Genomic DNA, 16,150 nt, shown 5'->3' on the forward strand with positions numbered 1-16,150 from the left:
TTTGCTAAAATGTGTGCTCATTTAATGTTCATTCACAAAAGATTAAATAATAATGCATACTCAATAATTTTTCCTTACATTGCACAGGTTAGCGACTAATTGCATATGAATAATGATGTAGCTGCTAGAACTAACAGCAATTTTTATATTCATAGTAATATATTTGCGTCCACTGCCAACAACGAATTTAATTTTTTTTTTTTTTTTTTTTTTTTTTTTTTTTTTTAATTTGAAAAAATCAATGAGTGTACAATTAGGAACTACATTCTCAATACATATAAATAAATGATGACAAACCAATTACAAATCCTCAGGGTAAAACTCAAGGATTCAAATGTCATAGTTATTTATGACTACAAAAGTAATGTAGCACAGCAATTTGGCCAACAGGCAAAGAAGCATTATAGATTGTATGTGTTATAACAAATCCCATTCGCATTGCCTCTCCATTAAACTTAAATTCTGTGTCAAAGTTAAAAGCAGTAATTTTTTAGATTATCTGTTTATAGAGAAACAGCAAGGCCATATAGCACCATGAACCCACTATTCAACTTTCTAATAAGAAAAGGATAAGCTCTAAAGATCCGAACAGCCAATGAGTCCTAGCTTAAATGGCACCTCCTTACAGTTTCATTACCCACCAGGTGTGTGTAACTTATTAAAAAAAAAAACCTATAAAAGAGAAGCCACAACATATCACTGTCTGCACTATCCGGTGGCAAAGACAATATTGTTAATTGTCTTAATGTAAAACAAAGATCATTAATAGCCTTAATGTAAAACAACAATTTGGCCAAAAGTTGAAGAAGCATTATGGATTGTTTCCGTTATAACCAATCCTATTTGCATTGCCTCTCCATTACAAACTTAAATTCTGTGTCAATGTTAAAAGCAGTAATTCTCAGATTATATCTATTTATAGAGAAACAGCAAGGCCATATAGCTCCATGAACCCACTCTTGGATTCAACTTTCTAATAAAAAACAGGACAAGTTCTACAAATCCATATAGCCAACGAACCATAGCTCAAATGGCACACCAAATGGGGTGCAACCCCTGTCTGCCGGAAGGAAGAATGTGAAATCATTTTCCTTCTTCTCAACAGGGATGAGGATTTTATCAATGGCAGTCTCTTGGACATGAAGTATCCAAAAAGGTCAGAATCACAAATAAAATGTAAGGACTCGAAAGTAACAATAATAAAGTCATAGTATTATAATGATGCCATAAAATCCTTCCTAACTTTTTATACAGAAAGCTTGTTATTCAAGGAAATAATAGCAATAAATCCTCCACACTTCATAGTGCTAGAACTCAAATTAGTGCCCTAAGCAAGTATATTAGTCCATTTCATAATGCAAGCAAAGAAACATGACTAAATGGCTAGACCTGTTTTCCAAATTGGTGTCTAACCAATTTTGACCATATCTCAGGAGGTTGAATCCAAACTCTCTCAGGCCCGCGTTCAGTTACCCATGGATAAAACGTACATTGATGACTCTGCTTAGTCTTCAACGAGTAATAGGAACTGTAAGTATCACAATGATAATAAATCCTCTCTGCAAAACCTGCAGTTTCTCCTTCTGCTGAAACTGAGAACGAGGTACAACCGAGAAAAAATGCTTGACATCCCAACGTATATGTCTCATCCCAAGTCTTTTCTGACCAATCAAAATTGAAAACTCTGAAACACATAGAACTAGAACGATACACTAACCAGAGCTGCCCATTAGACTCTACCATATGAGCCCTTGTGTCAGACAATATCCCAGGAACCAAATTCACATCCGTGAGCATACTCCAATAACGGTGTACAACACAAAAGGCCCCCAATGCTCCTCCTGTAAAAACACAGTAAAAAGTTCCATTACTGTAAACCACATCCTCAACTGCCCTTTTAGGACCAGCAAACTTGACTGTGGTGCTCCATTTGCGGTCACCAGGTTGACATGTGCTTAGCCACATTTTGCTACTGTTTTTGGAACTTTGTATTGCAAAGCAAACACAATCAGGAGAAGTTGGGACCGAGGAAAATGTACTTCGATTGAAGTTGATGTCAAGATCAGGTAGTTTGATTATAGTCTTCGTATAAGGATTGTAGAAGAATGACAATGTAGATTTCTGTAAAAGCAACCAATCAAACTTTGAAGCACATATGACTGCATCATTCAACTCTTTCCCCTCAATCTTGTTGTAAGTGACGTGACTTTGATTTTCAATTGGGAGGTGAAAGCTACATAAACTGTAGACATTTCCATCAAAACCCCAACTGTGCTCCATTAGCCATGGAACTTGAAGGATCTCATAAAATGGACCAACAGCCTGAATTTTTTGCGAATTCTTACAAACCCGTTTAATAAAATCAAGTTGTCTGCCAATTATATTAAAAACATCAATCGGAAGATTGGACCATGATCTAAATTCTCTGCTGTTTCCCTCACAACCACTTAAGTGCTTGTGTCTATTCACCATCATTGATGTATCTTTTGAACTATCCTTCCAAAAATTCCACTCCATCAGTACTCAAAATATTAACACACACAACCTCCCAAGAGTCCCAACCCTATCAAATTCCAAGCAAAATGACAATTAGAAAGTTCACTATTGTCTTAGTCTAAAAATCCAATATATAAATATATATACACACACACTCACACACCATGGTCTAATTACTCAATTTGTGGGGTTCAAGTGATAACTCAGTGTGGTGTCTCATCCCCATTATCTTCCTTACCTATCTAAAAAGTAAATAATTTTTTTAAATAATAATACGAATTTGCGAACACAAATTCAAGAATATAAAACCAATATCAATATGTGGTGTTAAACAAAAAACCCTAGTATTGAAAGTAATAACAAAATGAAATAAAAAAATAAAAGAAAGTAACAAAATTAGCAACTAGAAATGATGGTGATGGGTATCTATAAGAGTGTGATAATTACCAGAGGGTTTTGGTTTTGGTTTTGGGCGAAGTCACCAAGCTGGGGCAGCAGTATTCTCGCAGATGTCACTGAAAGCAACTGTTTCAGCTTAGATCTCTGTTTTTCTTTTTGAGCTGATCAAGACCAATATATATATATATATATATATATATATATATATATGAAAAAAAGTTGTGTTATCGATCATCAGCTCTTTTTCACCTTTTCAAAGAATGTAGTTTAGCACACTTCAACTTCATCAAAAAGTTAAACAAGTAACTCACACTTTATTAAATTGTCATACATGGAAGGTTGTGAGTGGCGGAGAGAAAAACGATAGGCCTATGTGATAATCACAATCAACTAATTACAATCTACTGGTACGTGAAAGTGTAAAATTATTGAAATACATTTATCTGTTTTAGACTGCGTAGGCTATCTTTCCTCTCAAAAAAAAAAAAAGAAAGATTGCGTAGGCTTGAGGGATGCTATCTTTTTTGAGGAAAGAGTGGAGTGATGCTATCTTGGCCATATTTTTCGGGTAGATTAAAAACCTTTGATCTACACCCTTTTCATTCTATAGTACTAGCTCTCAAAATCAACGATAGAAGGAGCAAGGTTAGTCCATAGTTTGTAAGAGGAATCCCGTGAGATTAGCAATATCCTCTTTTCTTTTCTTTTTATTAATAATTATTTTAAATAGTTTTGAGGCTTTTGTTCTATCCAAAAAATATTTAAATTTAAATTATTAAGAAAAGAAGATGCAAAAGTCGTAATCAATTCTACTTAAAAAAAGATTACCAAACAATAAATGTAATTAATATCACTTTGACAATATGATAATTTCTCATTTTTTAGCAAAAAAGATAACTACAAATGCTTTTTCTTTTCCCTTGTTGCTTTTCTCAAAATCTCAAAAAAGGATGCTGAGTTGGAATCCCATTCTAACTAAGAATTTTTGTGGTTTTAGAGTATCTAGGAACAGAAGAACCAAGAACGGAAAGCTTCCCCTTTCTTCCGGTTCTTTGGTGTTAAGAACGAGTGATTGCCCTTCTCCAACCCTTACTACCCAACTTCAGAATGAACAGCTGATGCGTTCCACTAATTAAATAGGGTTTTATGGTCGGTTCGCGACCCTTGGATGTTGAAGGCGTCCTTGGGGGTGATATTGTAGTTCCTTAGGAAAACATATTATATATATATATATATATATATATATATATATATATCTCATATACTATATAATAAAAGTTTAGTTTAAAAGTTATGGTTGCGCCAAGTGGTTTCACCAAATTGCAATAAAGGCTTAGAAGCCGTACCAAGTGGCTTGACTGAATTGATATAATGTTTTAGATAAAAACAACAAATTTTTTATCTTATCAATCACTTTGGATAAAGTAAGAGCAAGTGTTTTAACAAAATATGCAACCTATGTTTTATTCATATCAACTTCTTTTCTCAAAAAAAAAAAAAATATATATATATATATATATTTTTTTTTTTTCTTTGAATTCCAATGAAAACTTGAGATCTTTCAAGTTTCAACTTTTCTTGTTTTCTTTTGAGAGATCAAGAAAACTTCATCACCAAACATGCTACAAGATAATGATAAAGCCTAGCAATTCAATGGATAATGATAAGCCCTTTGAGTTGTGTTTATCTAAAATCTTATATTGATAAATTTTTAGACAAACTCCGTGTAACAAAGGCAATATGCGTTTGAAACAATTTTGTATAATAGTAATTCATATATAAATAGAACTAGTCGCTAACCCGTGCGATGCACGGGATAATTTTTATAATTTGGCTCAAAGCATATTATAATTTTTTTTGTTAACCCATAATAGTACAGAATGTTAAACCAAGAGCAAAATGGGGGAAAATATAAGGAGAATACAAATTGACTAAAAAAGGGATGAGAATCTTAACAAATTTAAGTTAAGAATAAGCAGTTGCCAATGTAAATCCTTCAATTTAAGAACTTTCATGGCTTTGCAATTAATGCCCAAAAACCAAGTCTTGTCTGGTTGAAAATAGCTACGGAATAAATAAAAAAATTTAAAAAGGGGGTCTCTCTCCTTTTCTTCTAACCTCAAAAGTGTCAAGCAAGGATCATAGGATGGATTATGGGCAATAATAAAAGTCCACAACACAAATTTGGGTAAAAGAAACCACCTGCAACATTTAACATTCTGTGAGGCAAAAGATATGACAATCCAACTACAAATTTGAGTTAAAAAAATTAATTGCAAGTAATATAGAAAAGCATGATTCCAATCCAAAATTTGGATTCTAAAACAGTAATAGGTTCAGGAACAAAATATGATCCAACTCAGATTTTCAACAAAGATGAAAAAATTGATGTGTAACCCCAAAGTCTTAGGGCATAAAATTCAACTTAAGCAATCTATATATTAAACTCTAGGAGTTTAAACTTTCTTTTTCAGTTTTAGATGTCTTTGTGATTCTCATTAAAAAAAAAAAAGCTTTAAATGTAAATAATCACCCTTTCATCAACATGTTTAACATAAACACAGGCTAGGGAAAAAAACCATAACCAAAAAAAAAAAAAAAAAAAAGAGAATCCTATAGAGTTGAGAACAATTACATCTCATCGAAGAAGCAATTAACAATAAAAGTACTAAATTTCTAAACTTTGTTTTATCAACATAGTACAACTTTTTCATTAAAAAAATTAAATTAAAAAAAAAAAAACATAGTACAACTTAAAATGATGAACCATAGAACAATGGAGAACTTTGTTCCAATTTTTTGATTTAATAGTAGAAAAAGGAACAAAACGGAATAGTAGAAGAATTAAAACCTTCTAGGTTGTGTTCCTTGCAATCCTCCGAAACCAAAGGAAACCCATCAAACAAAAAAAAAACATGAAAAATAATCAAGCAATAGGGAACCAAACGAAATAAAAGAAAAATCCATATGGAAAAAAGAGAGGAAAAAATAGGGGTGTACAGAGATTCAATGGTGGAGTTTACAAACAAATAGAGAGACAAACAGATATAATTTGGGAAAACAAATTTGAAAAGAATTGGGAGAATTACCTGACATGATAAACCAATCAAAACCAATCAAAATACATTATATTTTTGCTGAATAAAACTTTGGAGGCTGTACTTATTTTGCTAAATCTTGTCTTTGCCATTGCAAGGTGAAAACAATACAACTTTCTTATATCCTTTATGCAACATAAATTTCAATGAGGTTGATGGCATGCTAAGCATGGCTGTAGCTCTGTACCTGCAATTACATATATGTACTTACTTACATATTTGTATTGTAAGAGTTCCAATTAAAACAAATTAGAGATTAATTATAGTAAAAAGTTTCTCCTCTATGTGATAAAAAATCAAATGAAACGTAAATGATCATAATGCATCATGAAATGGTACAGCTGAAATTCGTGCACTTCAAACAACTTATAAGAAGCTGTCCAATACATAGCAAATAGATTAATGACACAAACACATGCAGTGCCAAACAACCAATGCACCATTCCAAGTCAACCAATTCACCATTCCAAGTCTCTTCAAATCAAAATCAAAACAAAAGAAATACCCAAAAGACAAAAATCCTCAACAACAAATCTGAACAGAAATCCAGGAAATTAAACAGACCCACTTCCCAAATCCCATTGATTTCACCTCAATCCCCAGAAATTGGAAAGATAAATTGTTAGAGATCATGAAGTTCATGAACAAAAGCTAACATAAAATGCAAACCAAAGAATACATTGTTAAGTTATAGTAACTCATTTAACACAAACCCAAAACTTAATCCATAAGTTTATTTTTTCCATATGTATTATATTAGGATTTGGAATTAGGAAAATAGAATGATGCAAAATGCTTATCTGAATATTATTGGTCACTATCATCTGATTATATACATCAACAGAGTACTTAACCAACTAACTGAAAGATAACTAACTAACTTCAAAGTCACGTGCACATCACATGCTCACTTAATAGACTAAACTACTTGCACCATATCTACCTAACATTGAACTACATGTAGCACAACACCCTGCTTATAGCTCTTCAACAGCAACATCAGTTTCTGCATTAACTGCATCTGCAGAATCTTTCTTCAACATATTACATAATAGAAGTAAAATTATTAGGACATACCATATGCATACTTATTGCTGGTGAGTTTTGGGTCGGGTCCAATAATGTGAAAACTCTGTGCCAAACCTATATATAAATAGATATATAAAACCCAAGTATACAGATATCCCCAATTAACAAAGCAAAATTCACAATTCACAAAGGTATCTAAAAGGAACCTTCACAATTGATTGTGCTTCCATTTACTTTTGCTTTTCCTCAACACCCAAACAGATGCTCAACTTGGTTAAGTTTGTCTGATCGTGAAAATACTTTGGAAGCTTTATATCAATATTTATCAAACATTGAATCTTTTGCTGGAGAGAAACAAAATGGAGAAGATTCTAGGAAGGATGGTAACTTGGCAACTTAGTGCCAATTACTGATGCTACAGTCAAATATTATAAAGATCACAACTCTTGCGACATCAAAAGACTTGTCTTTGTCTCTCTCTCACACTCGCTGGTAGTTTTTTTTTTTTTTTTTTTTTTTTTTAACAAACAATAAGGACTTATTAACTGAGACCCAGCATCAAACACCTACCACGCACTATAACTAAAATTTTGAAAACCCTAACTTTAAACTAAACGGATTAAATTTAGAACGAAAAGAAGTTGGAGAATTACCAGAAAATAAAAAGTGTCAATGTAGGACTGCAAAGCACAAAATAAAAGAATTTTGAAAATTAGAGAGAGATTCAAATAACAATGAATGAATTTGAAAGAGAGAACAGGTACCCGCAGCAATAGAAGGGGAGGCGCTTGAAGGTGGGTGCGAGACTCTTTGTATCTGATCAGCTCTACCTTTGATCGCTTACTTCTTTCTCATCTGAGTTTTGGATTTTGATTTTGGGGGAAGGAGAGAGTTTTGTTTTTTGGGTTTCTGAGAAGAGAGAGCAGGATGGGGGAAGGAGAGAGTTTTGTTTTTTGGGTTTCTGAGAAGAGAGAGGCAGAGAGCAGGACGGGTTTTAGTTTTTTAGTTTTAGAAGAGAATTGGGTTTTGCTTTGTTTGGGGTAGAATTTTTTTTTAAATATATTTGCTGTGATTTTGCGTTTAAGTATTTTTTGGGATTTAGAAAAGTTTTTTTTTTTTTTTGGTTTCTGATTTTTTTTTTTTAATATTGTGCTGATGTGGAAATTTGTGGGAGCAGAATTTTTTTTTAAATATATTTGCTGTGATTTTGCGTTTAAGTATTTTTTGGGATTTAGAAAAGTTTTTTTTTTTTTTTGGTTTCTGATTTTTTTTTTTAATATTGTGCTGATGTGGAAATTTGTGGGAGCTTCAAAAGCTTCGGTTTTATATATATATATATATATATATATATATAGATTATAGACTCTCAGTTAGGCAGTCAAAATATTTTTTCATTAATATTGTTGCTCCCTTAATCCGCAAAGCAAGGTATGTATTTCTCCTCCTCTTCCTCTTCTTCTTCATTTTATTCTATTTTTTTTTTTAGTTTTTTCTTTGATTTACTTATTGGCCAGAAAATAAATTTAATGTATGTGAAATCCACGGTACAATTATCTTCAATAGAAATAGATCAATTTATTTGAGCGATCCTAACAACAAATATCTTGAATGATTCATGTTTGATTAAAAAATTATATGTTCTACTATATATATATATATATACACATATAGTTTATTAAGGGTGCAGCAATTTTTTTTTAATAAGCATTAAAACTCACTTGGATTTGAATGTCTCATTAACATTGGTGGGTTTGGGTGCCCTAATTAATTAGTGGTTTGTAGGTTTTTTTTTCCGGCAAATTTCAATGCTAACAATTTAGAATATTTGAAAAAGTTCCAAAAAAATATATTATTAATAAAGTATAAAAATGACAACAATATTTATTTTTAAATGACAAAAATAGTTATTGTTTTTCAAAAAATTATATAGAAAAAATTAATGACCAAATACTTTTTTATATTAAAAAATAGATTTTTTTTTTGGTTCTTATCATCTTCTCCTATTTTCTAAGTTTTTATTATTAAGAGTAAATAAAATCTTATCTCCAAAATAAATAGATTGTAGTGCCATCATTTTTTTTAGTTGATTTTTTTTGAAGCCAACCCCATCATTAATATATATTAACTACACAAAAAATCGATTCCAAATCTTCTATCCCACTTTTCCTGCTCTACTCTATACTCCATCAATAAAAACTTGCCACATGTTCACCTAATTAATTAAATACTACCATTAATTAATAATGGTAGTATTAATAAGTCAATAATGGTAGTATTTAATTAATTAGGTGAACATGTGGCAAGTTTTTATTTGTGGAATATAGAGTGGAGTAAGAAAAGTAGGACATAAAATTTGGACTCCAAAAAATCATTTATGAATTGTATGCATCTCATTCTGAGTATTAAAAATTAGTATTTTAAGTTTTATCTATTTTGAGGAAATGGTAAGGAAAGTTTTTGGATCTAGATCTACTTCCTTTCCAATAAATACAGGAGAGTTAATCCTCTAATCTATTCCGCTTATATTGCTCCCTTAATATATCTTTTAATTAGTTTCCTTTGGAGTGCAAGCACTTACATTTGGCTAAATAACTACGCAAGTAGTGCGAGGATGAGTTCATGCACCACCAACAATATTAACTATTCACCTTTAACAAAGTTGGATGAGGAATTAAAAAAAAAAAGAAAAAGTAGTTCATTCATTGCTTTGTATGATATCTTTGGGTCATAGTAGTGAAGATGCAAAGATGGTTGCAACAGGTTTGGGAGATTGGAGTTTATTAATTTTGTTTTGTCGTATGTGATGTGTTTGGGCACATAAGTGAAGATGCAAAGATGATTGCAATAGGTTTGAGAGATTGTAGTTAAAGCTTTATCCGCAAATATCGTGCTAAGTAGGTTTTTTTTTTTTTTTTTGTTTTTAGTTGATCAAACACAAATTTAGATAATATTTGGGGTAGAATTTGAATCCAGTGTTTCACATGGGGATTAGAAAGTGCCACTAAGCTAAAAAAAGGTATGATGGATACAACTTTGTTATTAACTTAACATGTTTTTTTCTTTTAAAATCAAATATAGAATTTATAAATTGTAAATATGACTGTGGTCATTATCAAAACACACACACACACGCACATATATATATATATATATATATATTGCTGACTTATTTTGTTTTCAAAAATACAGAGATAGAGGATGAGATCAAATAATACAAATTGTTGTTCAGATTGTTTTTCAATTATCAATACAAACTTATTACCAGGGTCTTAATGCCCATGGCAAAACATGTCTTCAATGCCCATTTTGTAGGCCCAAGAATCTCGTGGAGAAGGGAGCAAGCCCAAGCAAAGAAAGGGCCATGTGGCCCAACTAAAAATGCTGAAATGGAGCAAAGTTCTAGCCTAAAAAGATCCCAGCAAGAGGCTTGAAAGTGGGCAACCAACCCCTGTTCATCCCTAACCAAAGAAACAATTAGGGACCCCTACAAGAGAACCAAGCTTTTGGGGATGAACTAGGGGCTATCCCATCATTTTTCTGCCACCTTCTACCTGACATGAACAATGCCCAAGGGTTGTCATATCAGCTGAAGTCAAAAAGATGAAGGTACTCTATTATCTTCCTCAAGACTGCACCTCTAGTGGAAGGGGAGCTAAAACCAAATTATCTAAACTTCAACAAATTAATTCTATAAATGTTAAAAACGTTCAAGACGTGATTCATGTGCCAAGCCCATGAATCCTAAAGGCGAAAAGTTGGGAACTTGTGGTTTGGAAGGCATAAAAGGATCTCTAGCAGAACTCTCTGAAGTGGGCTTAAACTTTGACACCTGGCTTGGGGTGTTGAATCCTACTTCCTAGGGTTCAGATCTCAGTTGCAGCACTAGGATTCTTCCTTCATACTTGCCTTAATCCCATTGGCTAAACACAATCTCAGCAATCTTAGCATTTAATGCAAGATTACTCCAAATACTACCTTGCCAAAAGAAGCAAAACAGCCCCAAAAGCAAATCTCTCATTTTTAGGCCAAATCTAGGTTATTAATTCAGCTGACCTGCTGCCCTGAATCAGACCTACGTTTTTTTTGGATGCTTGTTAATTAATGTTTCTTTAAACTCCATTATAAAAGCATAAGCACCTCAACCCACAAGGATAGCTACTCCCTCTAAAACCCCTGGTTTATTTGCCATTTTGCTAGTAGTTTAGCTCTCCTTAAGCTCACTACTTATCCCTTTCAGCCCACATTTATCTAACCTCAAACATTCTTTCCTCTCTTTTACTCAATCACAACTCATAAATGCCTTCCACTACTCACAAACAGACCACTACTCACAAAAAGCCTTAACCTCATAGTTAATCTCATCCCACTCACTCAAAACAGCCCATATTGTCTCATTCATGCCTTATGAACACACACTCACCAAAATCTTAGTCTAATACTTGCTGCACTGAGCTGGGATCCCTCTCTCCCTTCATTCCATCCTATTTTTCCTCTTTTATTTGTAACAATGAAGCCTTTAATCCTTATTTAGTATTATTATGATGAAGGCCATAATGTTTTAGAAACTATCTCTTCTCATGGAACCTTTAATTTTTACTTTTTATTTTACGGTTGAAGGATATAATGTATATGTAACAATTGAACTTTTCCCTCACATTGATGTAATGATGGCTGAAAGTACAATGAATTCCCTTGACCGAGACATGCAAGGACCCCCAGGAGTTAACATATTCCTAAACTTATTTAATCATTGACCATTGGACTGTATAAATCTGTTTTTTTCTGGACTAAGTGTAATTTTACCCTTACCGCTAGAGGATTGATTTGAACTATGATGCTGTAAAAGGATTAATAATATAACAAACTAATAACAGTAACGTGTTTATTGTGCTTTGTTGTTATCTTCTTGTTAGGGTGCAGCCTCTATCTCTTGCTTGGGCGGGCTTACACGACACCGAAAGCCTTTGGACTTTATTTCAAGAGCCCATCGTCGAGTTTCGGCTTGGCTACCCCATATTCTATTTGGGAACATCGAAATTTTCTTGTCAACAAACATCACTCCACAAAGAATGGAGACAAAAAATTGATTAAATATAAAAAAGGGTGATGTAAAAACAATAGATATTTAAGGTGATGTGAAATCTACATGATTTCACCTGCCTCCTCCTTACTATCAAAGTTAATTCAATTTTCATGTGAGTTTCTTTACATTAACTCTAATTCTAGATTTTTTTTTTTTTTTTTTTTTTTTTTTTTTTGGGTTTAGAAATTTATAAAATTATTGTTCCTCAATAAAATTATTCATGTTATAAGTTTATGACCAAAACCGTGCAATGCGCTTTTACTACTAAAAGCTTTTAGAAATTTAAAACTTGCCATAATTTTTAAAATATTTTTGCTATTTTATTTGTTATTAAGTTTAATTATATTATCAAAAAAATATATTTTAAACTTTATATATAATTTTTTTATTAAACCGTGCACCGCACGGGCATAATACTAGTATATATATAATCTAGATTAGATAGATATGATACGTTCAAATTTATGTGTATAGTAAATATCCGATTTTTTTTTATTGGTTCTATATCATTTTGAAAGGCATTGTAAAGTTTATAATTTTTTTTACCCAAAAGAAATAGTGGTAAGTTGTCATTTGAAATAAACTAAAAAGTAAAAACAAAAAAAAATATATATATATATATATTATTTATAAAGAAAATATGATAGAATTTTGTTGATACCCACTTTGGAAAGAAGACCCAATAATATGAAGAAGCCCAACAATATGAGAGGGAATAGCGAAGAAGAATTAGCAAATTGAGAAGAAAACCATTAAACTCGAATGGTAGGAATAATGGTCCATAGGACTGTAAAATAGTAAAAGGGTCTCAAAGAAAGCAAGCGGGCCCAAAGGAACCCGAAAAAAGAAGTAGTAAACCCATGGACATTATGAGAAATGGAAAGTAAGCAAAAATGGGCCGAAGGAGCCCAAATTAAGGAACTAAGTAAATGGGGTTGGTGGAAAAGCCTATAAACCCTGAAAGTAAAGGATATGGTAATTTAGGCCAGGGAAGCCCAAAAGACTAAGCAAAAACCCATGGGAAATAGGCCGGGAATGCCCGAGGAAATGAAATGGGCAGAGGATACCCAAAGGAATAAAATGGGCCAAAAAAGCCCTAAAGGGATGAAATGGGCCAAAGAAGCCCAGCATGAGTACAAGCCCAACGATAGTACTGGGTTACAGGAGCTAAGCAGAAGGAAAGTGTACAGTAGGCCCAAAAGAGGCCTAGCAAGCACAAGTCAAATGATAACATGGCAGAAACAACGGGGCGACATGGCAAAAGTGTTAGCTGACCCACAAAAAGGGTAAGGGTTGGATTGAAGAAGGAAAGGCCAATGCCCAAGCAAGACCTAGCCCAGGAAGGAAGCATGATATAAAGAATGAAGACCCAATGACTCATCCACGCCACAAGATGTCAAGAATGCGTAGCAGAACATGTAGCAAAGGCCAGACAAGCCCCCAGGTCATGGCAAACGCGTGAACAACAGACAAGACATGGACACACATGGAAGTGGAGCATGCACAAGGCCCAAGCATCACTTACTTGTACCTAGCCAATATAAAAGTGGTGGGCCATGGGTTAAGGTAAGAGAGGATATGGTCTGGCGGTGGGGAGAATGGGGAAGTCTATTATGAGGTTCTCGCTCAAGATCTTTTGAGGGAAATGTCTTGCTGGGATGACATATAACCCAAAAGAGGGAAAGATAAGTTGGAATCATTAGGTGCATGCCATAGGAGTTAGTAAGAGGGAATGCCCAACCTTATTCGGATGGAAATGCTACAAAGAGCAAGAAAAAAAAAATAAAACTCTTTTGTTTAGGAATGGAATGTGGCACGGCCAGCATAGGTAAGTGGTGATAGCTGGGCAGCTAACAGACCAGTGGATGGTTTGGGAAGGACACCTATACCAGGACAAAAGCAGTTAATGGGTAAAACAGTAAAAACCCATCATGGCAGGCAGTATAAAATAGGGCCTTAGTTGTGCATAAAAGAGGGAGGCAATGCAGGAGAACAGAAGAAGGGGGGGAAGGAAAATACGAGAGATAAAACAAGAGAAAAACAAGTAAGAAAAGGAGTGAAAGATAAGAGAGAAAACAGGAAACTTAGAAAGGAAAAAGGAATCAGAAAGGAAAAGCAGAGAGTGATGGTGGGCATGGACTAATAGGATATTCCTTTCTCTCCCTCTAACAACTTGCTCTCTAGTGAGAATTAAGGAATTCGAGGATAAGCCATCTAGGCCTATTCTCTCAAAGTGGGCAATTTCTATGGCAGGACTTCCTTGTGAGATTGCCCACATTGAAGAGTGGTTCCCTTCCTGGACTTGACTCCGTTGAGAAATCAAATCAAGCATGGCAAACTAATATTTCTTCCTTCTATTGATCAAGCATTAATATTATTTCCTTTTCTTTTTATTGTTGTTATTAACTCATTTCTGCTGCATTTATATCACTGTATTATTTCCTCCTTTACTAAGAAAATGATTTAGTTTTTTTTTTTTTTTTGGCTAACAGTAAGCATATTCTTCTTATTTTTGTCATATTACACTTGTCTGCCATAACTTTTTTTATAATAGCATCCTCTACCGTAGGCACATGTCCATGGTCCCAGCAAAGGAGTTCTAGCTTATGCATAAGCTGGCTTAAGGTGTGTTGCAGTCAAGCCAGTCATGACTCTCCTACCCTAGAACCATTGGGTCGTAACATGGCAGAAGATAGTCCAGCCTAGAGTTGCAAAAAAGGTTCACCACAAATTTAAATTTATAGTGTTTATTCCAAGATAATTGTACTTTACTATTAGGTTAAGACATCAATTGATTTTTGATATAGACAAAGTTTGAATCCTAGTTCTCTTATTTGACGAGAAGATAATCTAACAGTTGAGTTGATAGAAACCTATAGTTAAAAACAATTAAATGTAATAATTTTAGGTAGTTTAAATTTATTTTTTATATTTTAATCCCATTATTCATTTTTACAATTTTATAATTTGTTACGATTTATAGGGGGGGTTTTTAGAAACATTCAAAAATTTAAGATAAAAATTATGTTTGATGTTCTAGTACATTGGATTAGATACGCATTGTGTCGGATCCAGTTTATTGGATTTAAGCTAATCCAAAATGTAACTCCAAATAGTCATTTTAAAATTAATTTACTTGAAGGATAATTCATTTGTGCCAAAAAAAAAAAAAATTTAAGAAGGAGAAGCAATACTACAGACCACTACAAAACCATATTTTATACAAGTGTCAAAATACTAGTGGGAAGGTGGGAGGAATATGAGTATAAGTCACCCTCAAATCCGTTTAGAAAATTGCATTTCAATCCTAGGGTGTAACAAATTAATTTTTATAGTTTTAAAAATAATAAATTAAATCATAAATTAGTGAAGTTAGCATAACCTAAAACATAAATTATTTTTGTTTATTTGTAGTCTTCTTTGTGTTGAAAGGAATACAAAAATAATATGATCAATTTTTTTTTATAAATTGTGTGTGAAAAAATGAATTATATTGAGTTGATATGACCAATCAAATTTTGAGTAAAGGTAAATGTCCAATTAGATTTTAATTGGGAAAATAACTGGAATCTTTTCTCTCTACCTAGTTCTCTCTGAGAAGCTAGTTACGTAGAACCCTTCTATCTTTCTGGGAAAAATATTTTTTTTCCCTCTGTTAGCACTGTTAGTTGTAGGGCTTTGTTGGTTTTATTTTCTAGGGGTGGGGAAACACTTATCTTTCTTTTCTATTCCTCTTCATTTTAACCTAGCTTTGTTTTCTTTTTCACTTTCTATATTCATCTTCGGTACGAAAGAAATCCTCAATGATTGGAAAAAGCTGTCCTTGACAGATATAGAGGGATCGAAAATAAGTTTGACAAAATCAAAAAAGTCGAATAGTAAGTAGTACGTCCTTACTGCCAAATTCCTAATGAGAAGAGCCCTTAATGTGGAAGCGATTGGCAAAACCTTTAAACCCCTCTGAAGGTCTTGGAACGAATTTAAAGTCAGAGAAGTAGGTGACCACATTCTTTTATTTGTCTTTGAACTCGAAACCAATGCTAAA

At 33.1% G+C, this 16,150-nt stretch overlaps 1 protein-coding gene across 1 annotated transcript; it reads right to left on the bottom strand.

The window, feature by feature from the left end:
- Positions 1-1,191: 1,191 nt before the first annotated feature.
- LOC126714070 (F-box protein At4g00893-like) lies at positions 1,192-3,437 on the bottom strand. Its single transcript, XM_050414061.1, has 2 exons — positions 2,944-3,437; positions 1,192-2,563 (listed from the first exon to the last, which is right to left on the bottom strand). The coding sequence occupies exon 2, from the start codon at positions 2,515-2,517 to the stop codon at positions 1,384-1,386; it is 1,134 nt and encodes a 377-aa protein (XP_050270018.1). The 5' UTR covers positions 2,518-2,563; positions 2,944-3,437; the 3' UTR covers positions 1,192-1,383.
- Positions 3,438-16,150: the final 12,713 nt, after the last annotated feature.

The sequence above is a fragment of the Quercus robur genome, chromosome 2 (assembly GCF_932294415.1).
Source record: "Quercus robur chromosome 2, dhQueRobu3.1, whole genome shotgun sequence".
Taxonomy (NCBI): Eukaryota; Viridiplantae; Streptophyta; class Magnoliopsida; order Fagales; family Fagaceae; genus Quercus; species Quercus robur.